Raw genomic sequence first — 15,722 nt, forward strand, 5'->3', positions numbered from 1 at the left:
GTTTGCTGCGGTGACTGCTACCAAAACAAGACAACAAAGTAGACTGGATATACGGAACACAATTCGATTGGGACCATCTTGTTGCAGGGAAACAAGCCCAGGGCTCCCACTGACTCTGCATTATGGTGAGTTGATATAGTGTAGAATTATTGTAATTGCCTAATATAAAGTGTAATTGTTGCATTCAGATTACATGAATTGACAAAGGTTTTTGTTATTGGAACCCCCGTGCCTCTACCTGGTCCGCGGAAACATTTTCATGCATGAAACCGGTCCGTGGTACGAAAAAGGTTGGGGACCGCTGCCTTAGACCACCACCAGGAACACCCAACAAAACCTGCAGTGTGGGAGATGCTCTGACCCAGTTGTCAGCCATCAAATTTTGGCCCTTGTCAACAGTGGCGGTTCTACATTGAATTACTCCCCGGCCGAGACCCCCCTCTGAGCGCCCCCAAAGGAAAAAAAAAACACTAAATTTTGCACAGTGATGTTTTACTGTAACAATATAAGTGTAAGACAAACAGAACATTTGAAACCACAATTCTGCACAAAACAGTATAAGTTATCACAACTTAAATAAATATACTCTGTATACAAAAGTGTCAAAAATATGTACAATCAGAATATAGCAAGAGCAGAGAACAACAATAATATAAAATAGGGAGAGGTGAACTCTCCTCCTGCTCCCGCGCCCCCTCCCCTCCCCTTTCCACCTCTCACACAGCTTCTGTGCACGGCACCTTCTCATCAAGCAGGGGCGCCACATATGATACATAATAGAAAACCACTTAGCAGCGCAGATTATTTTCTTTCCAAGTGCTTGTGCCGCCCCCCACGTGTCATGAAAAAATGCCGCCCCGGGCGGCTGCCCGGTTCGCCCGTGCCAAAAACCGTCACTGCTTGTCAAAGTCATTCAGAGTCCATTTTCCCTGCTTCCAACACATCAACTTCAAGGCCTAAATTTTCACTTGCTGCCTAATATACCCCACACACTGACAGGTGCCATTGTAATGAAATAATCAATCTTATTCACTTCACCTGTCGGTGGTCATAATGCTGTCGTTGGTCACTGTAACTCCCTAGTAGAAATGATATATAGAGATATATTATAGTTTGAGAAACCTGGGCATAAATAATACATTTCCCCAGTGGAAGAAGACTATCTTTCTTTTTGCATGGCATCAGTATTCATCTAATTTCCCCCTATAGTATTGCTACACATGAAACCGATTGGCAGAATAGGATGTGCCGTTGGGGCTTGTTGAAAGGTTTTCTGGGAAACTAAAGAAACCACAATCAAGTAGATGATGCAAACTGAAGGTAAGTGGGTACTCCAAAATTCACAACAACACAGCTTATGAGTGCATCAGTGCTCACAAAAGGATAATGTGTGTTGATGTTTATCTCACAAACTGAAAAACCCCCCACAAATTTAATCCATTTAACTGCAACACAATTTCATGTTGATTTATTAATTAAGTAGAGTCTAAGGAGACAGAGCCAAGTACTAACAGTCAGCTAGGGAGCTGAATGCATTATGCAAAGAAGCACATTAATATTACATAGCCAAATAAATCCAACTTCCCTGAGGGCTTCCCTGTATGTCTATTCAGTTCTTCTTGACTAATTTGAAAAACAGAGCAGGAAAGGAAAAAAAAAGTGTTCCACATCAGCAGAACAGGAAACAAGAGACACTTAGGGGAAGAAAGAAGCAAAGGATCCTTGCAGAAAGAAGATAGAAAAGTGACAGTATGAGGCAGAAGATGGTGGAACATGCAGAGGTAAAAAGCAGACAGACATCACACTAGGGTCATGGCTGCCATTGTCAAAACACTAATGTGTTTGGGGAAAGAAAAAAAGTCACCACTAACCTAGGGCTTTAGATAAAGATGAGTTAATTTCTATAGCAGTTTGCGTGGGCATGAACAAGTTTCTACCAGAACGGCACTACACAACAATCATCAACGATCAATGATTTACTTGACCTCGACCCACAGGAGTGGGGTGAGAATAATGAAGATGTATATGAAGCTGCCATCTTGAACCAAGATGGAAATCCAAATGCATATGGGTAATATACACTTTAAACTAAACAAAATAAAATCTAGAATGCACCCTTCTCCCCACATGAAGTTGATTAGACTCCAAAAACAAGGATGTGATTGAACAAAATACATGCTCTTCATGAGGATCACATTGGCCTCTCTCCCCCTTCTACCGCATCTGTCTTTCCCTCTCCCTCTGGGGCTCTGACACGCACTGCTGCTCTCCATGTATCTCTTCTACTCTCACACTGTCTTGCTTGAACATCTTAATTCACTTCATTTCCTTTTGTATTTCCACCACTCCTCATTTTGTTTACCTGCTCCTTTCTGGAAATGACTTCTGTATAGTGTACTCTTCACTCTCCCTGTGTATGTCCTGGCTTCTTTCTCTGTGTCTCTCATTGACAGTCTCTCCTCTAATTAAATCTAGCTGCTATGGACTAAAAGACACCGTTATGAAAGCAGCATTTTTAGTGTTTGAGGCATGGGACTGAGAGAGAGCTACACAAAGACCTTGTGATCCATGGTGTTGGGCTCACAGAGGATCAAGACTGTGATCTTAACACACCTCGTGGTTTGTGTGACAGGACACACACATACCAACTCAGTTAAACAGATAGCACAGTACGCCATTCACAAACATTTGTACAATTAATACGGTTTTATGCAACAGCATAAAGATCGTCAACAAGACAATGAACTCGTTGATGGTGAGCCACCAGAGACGTCCCCTGCTCTTCTTTTGTCATAAACCTTGGCGCAAATGCACCCACGGTGCCATCACAGTGAGGACATTAGTGCTGCAGCAGCAACAACACTAGACATCCTTTCAGAACCACTGATTAAATTAGACCTCACATCTTTAACAGAAACTCACCTACTGTTTTGACAGCAGGCTGCTCTGATCTCTGTCTTGCTGAAACCAGCTTCTGTAGTCTACTGGTTAACAGTCTGTTACTCCCTACCTGTTTTTAAATGTGCTATGTGTAAAATAAAAAAAACTAAACAAAACAAAAAGAAAACAGTATGGCACTGAAGGGAGAAATAGTATGTGGAAAACTATTGCATGGAAAATTGTTTTCAAAGAAAATTAGCATTTTCAGAGCTTTTCATTTTTAACTACTCCATATCATCAAAGCCTGATCTGGCCAAACAGCAGTTTAAACAGCTGCTTTAATCTGATGGTATTTTTGACAGGCAGTTTTCAAGCTGAATCTGCTGTGATTATGCTGAGAGACACCCTCATCTGCTGACACTGGACTACACAAACATGTTTGTTTATGTGGCTCTGAATCTTGGGCATTACATAAGCTTGTCTATGTGTGTGTGGATGCACAGTGAACAAACAGAATTTAGAAGGGTGTTATAAAGCTGTTGTGCTATGATGTGTCTATGGCTGAATGAATATGGTAAAAAGAAGAGTGCAAACAAGAACAAGCCATTCCTTTTTGACTGCTTTCCCTTTGTTCCCTTTTGCCCCAAGTCTCTCTCCCTGCATGTTTTGTTGTGGGAAAGTTCATTTGGGTCTCTGTCAAACATATTGTCAAGCACAGTCACAATGGTCCCATTCTACTGTGACACACTCAGCAGTGAGTTTTCCTCTGTGTCTATCACACTTTGAGAGGAAGACAGAGACACGAACATGCACTTTGATGATTGAGGAGACATCCACATGCATGAGTTTATGTCTAATGTTATGTTAGCATCCATGCATACAATTATTATTAGGAAAATCAGAGACTCACACTTGTCACTTCTCCAGAATACATAGTGATGTCAGAAGTAGCCTTGGCCACTACCTCCTATCATTTGTACATATTTTAGTTAACATACAGTGTCTTACATGTATTTGAGCACGGCTGAAAAAACATGTAGGCATTAAACTTTTTTTACCTAAATATATTTTGACAGGTTGCAATTAAACTAGTTTATCTGATAAAAGGAAAACACTATCTTCATTGGTATTACAGTCATGATTTGAGGCAACATGCCAATGTACACAGCTATTATTTGGACACACACATACTACAATAACATGTTATTAAATCAGTTACATACCGCCTTGTCTGTGCTCTAGGGATACAACTGCTTTCAGCATGCTATAGTTTTGTCACTTTTTGTCTCTGTAATTTCACATCTCAGTCAGTCTGGTGGCTGAATAAATGAAATGGACTGTATTAATCACTGCAACACAGGGGACTCCAACAATCTAACCTGTGTGCAGATGTGTACAAGCTTTTATTTGTAATGAAAAACAGATGGATAATCTTGTACTATAGCATCTATGGGGGGCCATAGATGGGAGAAAAACAAACTCAACCTATGACTCAGTATGTAAAATGAATGGCACCAATCGTGAGGGACGGCTGGTAGATACAATTCTGCATTCACAGACGGTATGCTGCTCTGTTTCATATCATCATAAACTCTCTCCTAGGTTACTAAGGGCTGTTTCCGATGCATCAGCCCACGTGACTTGTGTGTGCAAAATATTAAATTACTCATTTGGATCAGTGACAGGGAGCAATGCAGCAGTTCATGCAGAAAAGGTTTCAAGATTATTAAGAATTTCCTCAACAATACAGGCTTGGTGCACCACTGGCCGCCATCGTTTATATTTTTGTTCCCATCCTAGCACACCATATACACAAAATTTGCATTTGGTTGCCTCTGCCCAGCTCATGACCAAAACAGACACGAGTCAGATGCATGGTTGTTTCCTGGGAAACCATATGGCAGCAGAGTCTCCCTGTGTAAGAGACAGACCTTATTGGACGTGATGGTACTGTAAATTAAGCAAGGCTAACCATTTGACATCACTGAGCCTTCTCTGTGGTTTTCAAAGTGATAGGTTGATATGTTTTGCGGTAATACAATGTCAGCGTTTTTGTCATTACTGCATGACATGACTGAACATAACATTACCCCACAATCCAACACAGTATTAGGACTTCAACTCTATTAGTAATGACATTTTAGTGAGTCTGTGTGGCAGGGAAATCGCAACCCTATTGCAACACTGGACTTGGAAAGAGAAAAATATACATTACCCTCAATCCCAAATTTTTTGCTTGTCAGCAGGCTTCAACACACTTAAAAAAAAGAAAAAGAAAAAAAAAGCAATACCTTATACTTCATGCAGTATATGCTTCATGCAGTCATGTTGCTATAACATGAATAGCTGGATATTTTGAAACTAAGATCTTTCAAAATGTATTAGATATTTTTATCAACAGAAATGCAAGACTATTATGACAAAGTTGAGTAATGTAAAGCTGTAGTTCAAGTACATAAACACATGCATTGGTTGTTCCACAGAGATCTGAGCAGCTCACAGAACTCAATTGAAAGAGATTATATTATGCTCAGATGCTTTTCTCAAGATGAGTCACTGGATATGATCTTGTTGAGCTCAAACAGAAAGGGAATTCAAAACTTAATTTGTTTTTAATTGCATCATAGTAGAACCAAATTATCGGCCACAATAACAAAAGCACGTAATTATAAAATCATAATTTCACATAACGGAGCATTAAAGGAATAAGGGTGTAGCCCACCATATGGCCCAGTGTCCTTCCTCCCTGTACTTTACTTTGAAGCACTCCAGCCAAGGGCGGATCCAAGATCTGAGCTTTAAGTACTGGGCTTCTGGAACAGTCTGATTTCTTCTGTTAGTGGATAGGATTTTAAAAAAAAACTTGAATGAACAAGTCTTATTCATGCTAGAGGAAATGAGAGAATCATTCAATCCGCAAAACTGTTGGATGAAGGCAACAACATTCTGACAAGATACTGAAGCCTTACTGACAACAACATGCTACTTTTGCTATTCTTGGAGCCTTATCAGCACTGGAACTACAGTGTTAACGTTTTCCTATTGGTGGTTCTACAGGAAATTCCATGGGGTCACTAAAATCAAAGGGGATTTCCCACTGGGAACATAGAGTGAATATGGTTAACAAATTTTATAACCATCTACACATATGTTTATGAGATATTTTGTGTAAAAAGTTATATTTTGGCCTGGGGGTGGAAGAAGAGGAAGTTAGGCTCTAGGGAACATGAGGAAATGTCATTAGATTTTGATTTTTATCATGTACAAAGGGAGGTTCTGACTTGATGGTAGCGCAAGAGACAAGACATTAGAATGCCACTAAAAACATTAAAATGAATCAACTGGAGACCAGGAATATTCACACCAAATTGTCTGGTAACCAACCCACAGGTTTTCAAGATAATATGTCTGTTTGACCAAAGGAGCTAGATGAAATCTGAAAAAGGTTACTAATCAGGGTTTCCATAAATATGCCAAACTTCATGGCAGTCAGGATAGTAGATATCACATTTTGCTCTGAACCAAAGTGTCTGAGAAAGATGGCTGGACAAGCCAGCAAACAAATCCTCCAACTAACATGGTCATGCCAATAAAGTTTACCGGTTGTTGATGCTAGCTTGCGCATTTATAAGTGATATCCTGATCATATGCAGTTAAAAGTGGAATTATCAAACTTCACAATCATGTTGATGATGTCTGAACCCCCATGTTACAGCTCCTTCCCTCAAACTGCACCTGGATCAGAAATCCCATGCTACACAACACAATTACCTTGAGGAAAAATAAGAAAATCACTGGTCAAACAACAACCACCCAAATGCAAGCCCTCATGAGTACAGAAAACCATGTACTGTAGAAGACTTGTTACTTAAAATGACATTTGCCTAGCAATAACAATAACACAACAACTTCAGATGCAGTAAACCCAGGACATTTGCAGCATATTTGTGCCTGAACCCAACCCTTAATTTTGGTTTTAATAGAGAGAATCTGTTTCATTGTAATCCTCATTTTACAAAGCAGAGCTAACAAGGATTAGCATCCAATTTTAACACTTTACTGTAATCCTGCCCTCACACAGTCCATGCTGTTAGAATTCCAGACATTTAGGTCAACCATTGTCTTCTTCATAATACAGTAACACGGTAGTTTAACACACTGTTATGACACAACGAGAAAAAGCCATTGTATCAGCTACCCCAACTGATTAACATGTACTTCATTCAGTTTAGATTTAGACTCTGACCTCTGACAGCAGGGCAGCAATCACAGACCTTTAGTTATTTAACATGCATGGGTAGATAATAAAATAAAAAGGCACATGAAAGTGAGCCAAATTGTGGTTTCCTACAAATAAGAAGCTAATCGTGGTTTTTTTGGGTGCTCATATCTATAATGCCATTTTTGTCATATAAGCTTTTCAATTCAATTCATTCTACTGTTATAAAGCACTTTTTAAGCAGTTTTCATTGTGCTATATGTGCTAATGTAAAGGTTCTGTTTAGATGTATGGAACATGCAATCCATTTAGTGTTTTACTTCATTTTGTTGTTACTTTTTTGTGTGTGTTTTCGTGGACTGCATTACCCTTTCTGGAAACCAAATTTCCAGTGTTCTTGAACAATAACGTTTCAATTACAGGATTAGACGGATTTTTTTTATTGTTATCATGACAATGCACAATATCATCACTGCCACTTCAATTAAATGTTAACTAAACAAAAATAACAGGATCTTCCACTGTACCTGTACAGAAATATGCGTCACACTTGGAGTGACAGTGGATTAAACATGGCTGAAAATTAGAGCTGAAAAGTTACAATTTCAAACCACTGGCAAATGCCAACAATTTTTAAGTTGACACTACACATGTACCTATCCAACCTTCAAATCCAGTCCTAATGTTAAAAGATCTGGCCACTGTTAAACGTGATTCATTTTGTGGTGTGAAATCATCGAAACACCACAGCACATAAACAACATGCATGTAAACATTCATGTCTAAACAAAGATGGACACAAACTAACACCAGCACAACCAGACAACCAGCTAATGAGAGTCTTCCTTAGCAGCAGACACACAGGCAACGAGTTCATTTACTAAATGCAGCAGAATAAACAGGCTTGAATGACAACATTGTCTAGCTTTTTTGAAACATGGAAAAAAATACTTGTACTGTAAGGATAAGTATCTAACTGCAGGGGGGTGTCAAATCTTACATAACTGAAGGTTGTTTAAAAAAAAAAAGTCAACATGTTTAGATTGCTCGTCAAGTAAAAGATCACTGGTATTGTAGCTAAATACTGGAAGCCTGAACAATATGAACATTAAGAAATATATATAGAAGATATAATATGGATGGATGGAGGCTTTGGCATGCCAGCTGCAAAGCTGTAGAGATTCATCCCTCCATCACTGGCCTTCCCCTGATGATGTCATCATTTAAAGGGACATGACACTAAAACAATCGTCAATTTTCTTCTTTATCAAAATCGGTTCTCTCACTACACTTGACCCAGCAGAGATGGATGAGTATAAAATTACGCAGGTACCCACCCATACAGAGGTGCAATCCACATGCCAGTGCTGGGTAAAGATAGCAATGTGGTGTGACCAGGTACACAGCAGAGTCATATGGCACTGAATGAATCTAACAAGCGAGCCAGCTGGGCACCTCCTGCACAGTAAATCCAAATAATCCTTTACGACGTGAAGCGGGAAAAGGGGGAGTGTGGGGTACTCAGACATGTGCACACACATTCACAAAGGTACACACACACACAAAGATATACGCGTTTCAGTTAGCCTCGCCATTGTGCCTCTGTGGTTACAAAATGAGTGGCTGTGCTCTCTTCTTAAGAATTATATGCAAGTCACCATAATGTATGTACTCCAAATAGTCAGGCAGCATATGACATTTGAACCTCCCAGACCCAAACACATGCACACATCTATCTGCATATGAAGCATTTAGGATAAGGACTTAATAAAATGATTAACACTGAATTATAATAGAAAAGTGGGCAGCATAATAGTAATTAAAAACCATCTTACCTTCCATCATGGTTGCAGATTTGCATTCCTCTATCTCCAAGGAGCCTGAAATGAAAGCAGGAGGTGTTAGAAGGGGGGGATGCGAAGAAGCCTCCGATTACCAGAGAGACACAGCAGAGCTGATGGGCAGCTGAGCAACCGTGTGCGTGTGGCTAACGCCCTGGCTAACCGTGAGCCTCTGACACCCCCAGACGTCGCCTGTCAACAAGCCCAGGAGCGAGAGATACTGATAGAGGCAGAGAGAGGAGAGAGGTGGGGTAGGAGCCTGGCTGGTCTAGCTCTCGATCAGAGCAGGAGCTTAAGCCATGGATGCTGCTACTGCTACTGCTGCTGCTGCTGCTGAGGCTCTAACCAACATAGCGAAGGATGCTCAGAGGTGGGGTGAAAGCTAACTGGAGGAAAAAAATAAATAAAAGAGGCAGGGTAGAGAGAGACAGAGCGAGGCAGAGAGACTGAGAGGAAGGGAGGGCTGTGGGTGTATGTGTGTCTGGGAAGGGGGGCGGGAGTTTAGGAGGGGCGGAGCCCTTTGCTGAGGTCACCGATGGCCTAAGCCTATCCCTATAGCCCTCTGTGGAGTCACATGCCTTACAGCTTGAATCTCCTGACACTGGCCCAACTCTACATTAAGAACCTCTGGGCTTTGCAAATAACTGTGCCTACACTGAATACACACATTTATACATCCAAACAGAGGTACTGAAAAAGCCAAGACATGAACAGAGTAAATATAAAGGGTACACAAATATAGTAAATACACACACATACTAGCACATGAACCCTCCCCTTCACCCTACCTTGTCAGTGCAGTGTGCCGAGGCTGCCCAGCAGTGAACGATATTAATTATTTGCTCATGGAGAGAATAATGTGCAGGTGTGAGCCAAATGACAAGCCATGCTGAGAATACACACGCTCAGACTCTATATAAACACACAGTGCACAAAATATTTGCTCTACAATCGCTGCATAATGACTATTACTGTAGTGTCTGCCTGTGTCCCACCCTCCTTGGTCTTTCACTGATTTCACTCTGTCCTCTCTCTCTTCCTTTCACCACTCCCTCCTACTCACACTCCTCTCTGACAGCCTGTCTCACTCCCTAGTCTTTTTCAGTCTCTGTGTTTCCCCATTGCACTGGAACCAGTATTGATCAGTGTGACATCATGGCAGTGAAGGCTACAGCTGCAACCCACCAGCAGGAAAGGCCAATGACAGACCAGACCTTGTAGAGGGGTGTGCGCTTGCATTTATGTGCTGATTAATTTTCTATGAGAGGGTGGAGAGTGAGAGACAGAAAGAAGGGGGGAGAGGTGGTGACTGTTTTTATGGACAAACCAAAGAGCAGAGGAGAATGACAATGAGGCAAACCTGCAAAAAACAAATGAAAGACCAGAGTGATACTGAATGACCCAGGGATTAGTGCTAGGATTATTATTTTTAGTTAGTTGTAGTAGTAGCAGCTCACACAGTAATCCATGATGTACAGTACATATGACAAAGCTACATTAATTTAAGCATTTTGTATTTTCGATTTAATACAAACAATCGATATATATCTTTTCTATTAATTCTATTAAATGAATATTACTAATATTAAAATTATTTTTCAGTCAAACAAACTAAACATTCAGAAAGACAATGAATAAATAAAGATTATATTAAATAAAAATAAAGCAAAATGAAAGCATGTAAGTATAAATATCTGCATTTATATGCAGATATTTATACTTACAGCAAGAAAACAAACAAGCAAACAAACAAAAAAAAAAATAGTTTTTTTTTTATAATGAAACTAACAATTTCCATAGATCATAACTTTGTATCATTTTTAACCACTTTCTGACAATTGTGCCTTTTTTTCTATTACCCACTATGTCACATAAAAACTTGGGAGAAATCTGTAAGTGAACATATTAAGACAATAAAATGTCAGTACTTGTAAACCCTTTTAAAAGCTACCAATCTCTGTATTTTTCTCTTTTGTTGTGTATTTCTTTCTATATTTTAAGATAGCTGATGCCTTCTATGGAAATTGTATCAACTGTATATATAGTAGTGTGTATTTATGGGGTATTCAATAGTCTGTGGTAACTAATTTCCTCCAGATGGTCAAACAAGTATTTCTTCTCCCCTCTATCTAGCTATAGTCATGCTTTAAACAGAGACAGTACTGCTCAGGCCCACTAAATCCTACGAAGTCTTGGTTAAGCCCATGTGATGATGACTCCCTCCCTTTCTTGCTCTGTCTCACATTAATCACTTCTTCCTTTCTCTTTGACAATTCCCCCCTTTTCTCATTTTCACCCTGTTATTTTTGTCAAGCTGTTTCCATGTGGCTCACTCGTCTCCTCCCTCGTTTCATCCTCCTGTCTTCCTCTGTCTTAACACCCAGCAGATGCTCCCAAAGAGATGGCAGCCACCCTCCAACCCTGCCCCCAGCTTTAAGCCCCTGCTCTTGTTATTCCTTCTCCAACCTCGCTCCAAAACTGTGTTTAGTGACTTTTCTGTTCTTGCCCCTTTTTGAAATTTTCTGCTAAACTGTCTACCCTTTTTTTCCCCACATCTACCTTATGATTTCTTTTTCCTCTACATCTCTATTTCCCACCACCTGCCTCCCATTTTCCTCTACATTACCACACTACCTCCTGATTTCCCTTACTAAGAGACAACCAGCATGTTCTACTGCACTGCCATCTAGTGTTCACCAAGAATCATGGCAGATGCTCACCATAGTGCTGGTTTGAAGGCCTCACTGCTGGGGAGGCAAAAAAACGTGAATATTTGCTCATCCAAGGTACTGTAACACTAGCAATAGTTTTACAAATATCAATAGACTGGGCATGTCTATTATAACTAGGCTAATATTGGGCCATTTAGTTGTCCAAATACAACAGTATGTGTAGAGATTATGCAGCTGAATACTGCTGCTATGCCTGCTAGTGGACAAGTGCAGAATAAGGGAGGAGGAAGGGAGGAGATTTGCTAAATAAAGCCTAATGCCCTATAAGCTCTGTGTTGGAGCTGCAAGAGTGAAGCACCTTGAATAAAGACATGCACTTATGCCATTTACTATGGAGAAGAACAGACAATCTTGAGGAATGGACAAGAGGGTGAGAATAGCAGAGCAGAAGAGACACAAATTGTATGTTACACTGCAGGCCACTGAATTTAATGTGTGATATTACATGTTGATTTGGATGAATATGCTTTGCTATTGAATATCCTATACTCTGAGAGACACAGAGCTACATGGAAGAATAAAAAGCCAATGAATGAGCACAAGAGATAAGTAAGACAGGGTAAACAAACCAAGTAGTTTGAATGATGTGAATAAATCCATCTTCTCCTTATCTTTCTAGTTTTCTGTCTAGTCCTCCCTCCTTTAATACTTCTGTCTGCCCTTCTCTCTAAATGTCAGTGCCAGAGTGTCCCGATTCACCATCTGAGAGTGCACAGTGAACATGCATACACACAGTGTACACATAAATACATAAACACACAAACATCCAAATGTTATTGCAGTATTATACAACTAAGTGAAGGTTGAATGGCTACATCTTTACACACAGCTACAAGCACACACAATTACTACTGTAGCAAAACCTATTTCATCACAGAGATCAGATGGTCTAAGGAAAATTCCCCAAACAACATAAATGCAAAAAAAACTATTAACTATATGCCTCATCTTCACTGACAATCCACATTCTCTCTGATGAGGAAGGAGTGCTGTAAAAGGGAATTGTTTTACCTGCTGTACCTGCAACAATGCGAAACCAGCCAGTACACAGCTCCTCAGCCATTTACAGCCGTCTCCATGGATCCCCTGTACTCACCACAGCCAACAAGCGGGATGAGAAGGAAGAAGAATGAACAGCGACAAGATGATCCACTGGAAAAGAGAAGAGGGAGACGAGGATGAGCAGTAACAAAAGTACTCTGCCTGACTGAACTGCACAGAGAACCCTGATGCTAAGCCCAGCACATAAATTAACTACTGCAAGTGCACAGGCAAATGTGATCACATGACCACACAACCTGTGGAGAATAGTAATGTGGCACCATACATTCTGAGTCCAGATGTGACAGCCAGTGAAGGTCAACACGTCCTTAGATTCAGTATGGGCACATGAATGGCTTTTCAAATCATGCACAAATTCTGCAGAACTGACAGAAGGCAAATGTGTGATACTGTGCACATGCATGTTACACATTTGAAACTTTGATATATAGCACTGTTCAAACTTTCGTTAAGGTATTTCAAAAATCTCAGGAATTTAACTTCAGGAACTTGGTTTCAGAGACCAACATAATTATAGTTTTAACTTTTTTCTTTTTTGGTCCTGGTAAAGTGAAATGTTACTATGTTCATCTTACTAAACGCTACACTTTTATCAGTAAACTTCAGTCTTTTCTCAACCTGGAAATTTGCTATCCTGAATTTAAGAGGCACCTGATTATATTGCATGTTGATGGGAGACAGTCTAGACAACTTGAATATTTTAGGTGTTTGTTTTATAGAAAAAAAAGAATATACAGTATGTTAGTTAAATACTGGCTACTTCCCCACAAGAACCCAAAATGGCACATGCAGTTGGCACCATCTACTGTTCACTTAAACACAGTGCTCCTTTGCCTGCCATATGCTGCCCCTATCCAAGCACCTCACCTCTGCTCCACTTCTAAACTATTCTCAGCTTCCTTGTTCAAGAACAGTAGTCACAAAAATACATACACCTTTATTACACACAGTATTTGTGAGCAGCAGTATGGCTTCATGCCCAGAAAGAGCACTACTGATGCAATTTTTGCTCTGAGAATGTTAATGGAGAAGTATAGAGATGGTCGGAAGGAGCTACATTGTGTCTTTGTGGATTTAGAGAAAGCATACGACAGCTCCTCTCTTGGCACTCTATGGTACTGTATGAGGATGTCAGGAGTGGCAGAGAAGTACGTCAGAGTGGTTCAGGATATGTATGAGAGGAGTATGACAGTAGTGAGATGTGCTGTAGGTCAGACAGAGGAGTTCAAGGTGGAGGTGGGGCTACATCAAGGATTGGCTTTGAGTCCCTTCTTGTTTGCTATGGTGATGGACAGGTTGACAGATGAGGTCAGACAGGAATCTCCCTGGACAATGATGTTTGCGGATGACATTGTGATCTGTAGTGAGAGCAGAGAGCAGGTGGAGGAACACCTGGAAAGGTGGAGGTCTGCTCTAGAAAGAAGAGGAATGAAAGTCAGTCGTGGTAAGACAGAATACATGTGTATGAACGAGAGGGAGGGAAGTGGAACAGTGAGGTTACAGGGGCCTGAGGTCAAGAAGGTGCAGGAGTTTAAGTATTTGGGGTCAACAGTCCAGTGTGATGGGGACTGTAGGAAAGAGGTGAAGAGGCAAGTGCAGGCAGGTTGGATGGAGGTAGCAGAGATGAGGATGTTGAGGTTCTGTTTAGGAGTGACCAGGATGGACAGGATTAGGAATAAGCACATCAGAGGGACAGCTCAGGTCGGCTGTTTTGGGGGACAAGGTCAGAGAGGCCAGATTGAGATGGGTTGGACATGTACAGCGGAGGGATAGTGGTTATATTGGTAGAAGGATGTTGGAGATGGAGTTGCCAGGCAAGAGGTCAAGAGGAAGGCCAAAGAGGAGATATATGGATGCGCTAAAAGAGGACATGAAGTTAATTGGGGTGAGAGTAGAGGATGCAGAGGATAGAGTTAGGTGGAAATTATGATTTGCTGTGGCAACCCCTGACGGGAACAGCCGAAAGAAGAAGAAGATACACAGGGATCCAGGTAAGGACCATGGTCTGTTTTTGAGACTCCAGACACAACATCTGTGCATAATGGTTACTTGTGGCAGCCCTTTACAGTATAGACAGGCTATAACAATTCAAGCTTTACTTTGAGCTTGATACCTGCAGTGACAGTGACATTTCACTTCATTGTCACCATGTTCAAGCACAGTGCTACACACACCCTGATTCTTATCTCAGCACAACAGTCCTGAGAGCAGGCTGTCTCCCTGGCATTTGGACAGATAACACATACTATTTAAAAGCAGACTATGAGAATGGAGGTTCTTATTTCTTGCACATTTCATTTATCTGTCACACTTGTGCAAACTGAGCCGGTTTAGGTGAACTGAAGCACTCTCTTTTCTATCCCCACTCCATCTACTTCTCGTTTCCCCTCCCAACTATTATCTTGCAACTGTTTCTATTTAGACACCACCAGTGCACCCACCCACTGAACTGCCACCCTCCATCTCCCTCCCTGTGACCTACTTCTCTCCACCTTTGCTCATGCCTTTCGCCTGTAGGGTGCAGTGGTGTGCCTATCTGGCTATGTTTCCAGTGATGTCACTCTGTATTTCTTTACAGGTCCAAAACTGCTTTTTCTACCACCAGCAAAGAGCACAAGACACATTCAAATGGGTCATCACTATATTACTGTATGAACACAAGATGGGAAAGCTGCATTTAGCAGCAAACTGCAAGTGAGAAACTGCTGGGAAAGGAGGATAAGGTATGGTGATGCCACTTCAGGTCCCTGAATTGCTGATCATTTATCAAAGGTGTTCTAGTTACATCTTCAGTTTCCCCAAAAAACATAAATAGAAATGCTGCACACATTGTGCTCTTCCCTTTGTACCAGCAACAGCTAGTGCTAAACCAATTTAAACAAACAACAACAAAATCAATTATTAACAACCAATGCAGTTATGTTCTATCTTTTGCCACATTTAACAAGGTGAGCAGGATGATGACCCTAATTTAGTGCTACAGTAGTA

At 40.8% G+C, this 15,722-nt stretch overlaps 1 protein-coding gene across 11 annotated transcripts in view; it reads right to left on the bottom strand.

The window, feature by feature from the left end:
• Window positions 1-15,722, bottom strand: part of sgip1a (SH3GL interacting endocytic adaptor 1a) — a 71,001-nt gene that overhangs the window by 48,377 nt on the left and 6,902 nt on the right. For 7 of the 11 annotated variants that reach the window (XM_020602759.1, XM_020602757.1, XM_020602756.1 and 4 more), the window contains 2 exons: window positions 12,684-12,824; window positions 8,935-8,979 (listed from right to left, as the gene is read on the bottom strand). In XM_020602759.1, coding sequence (XP_020458415.1) covers window positions 8,935-8,979; window positions 12,684-12,735 — 97 coding nt within the window. In that variant the 5' untranslated portion in view covers window positions 12,736-12,824. Of the gene's footprint in view, window positions 1-8,934; window positions 8,980-9,103; window positions 9,382-9,728; window positions 9,748-12,241; window positions 12,375-12,683; window positions 12,825-15,722 lie in introns of those variants that run through there. The other 4 variants (XM_020602760.1, XM_020602758.1, XM_020602764.1 and 1 more) reach the window with 4 other exon arrangements.

This window comes from Monopterus albus, unplaced genomic scaffold (genome assembly GCF_001952655.1).
Source record: "Monopterus albus unplaced genomic scaffold, M_albus_1.0 scaffold58.1, whole genome shotgun sequence".
NCBI lineage: Eukaryota > Metazoa > Chordata > Actinopteri > Synbranchiformes > Synbranchidae > Monopterus > Monopterus albus.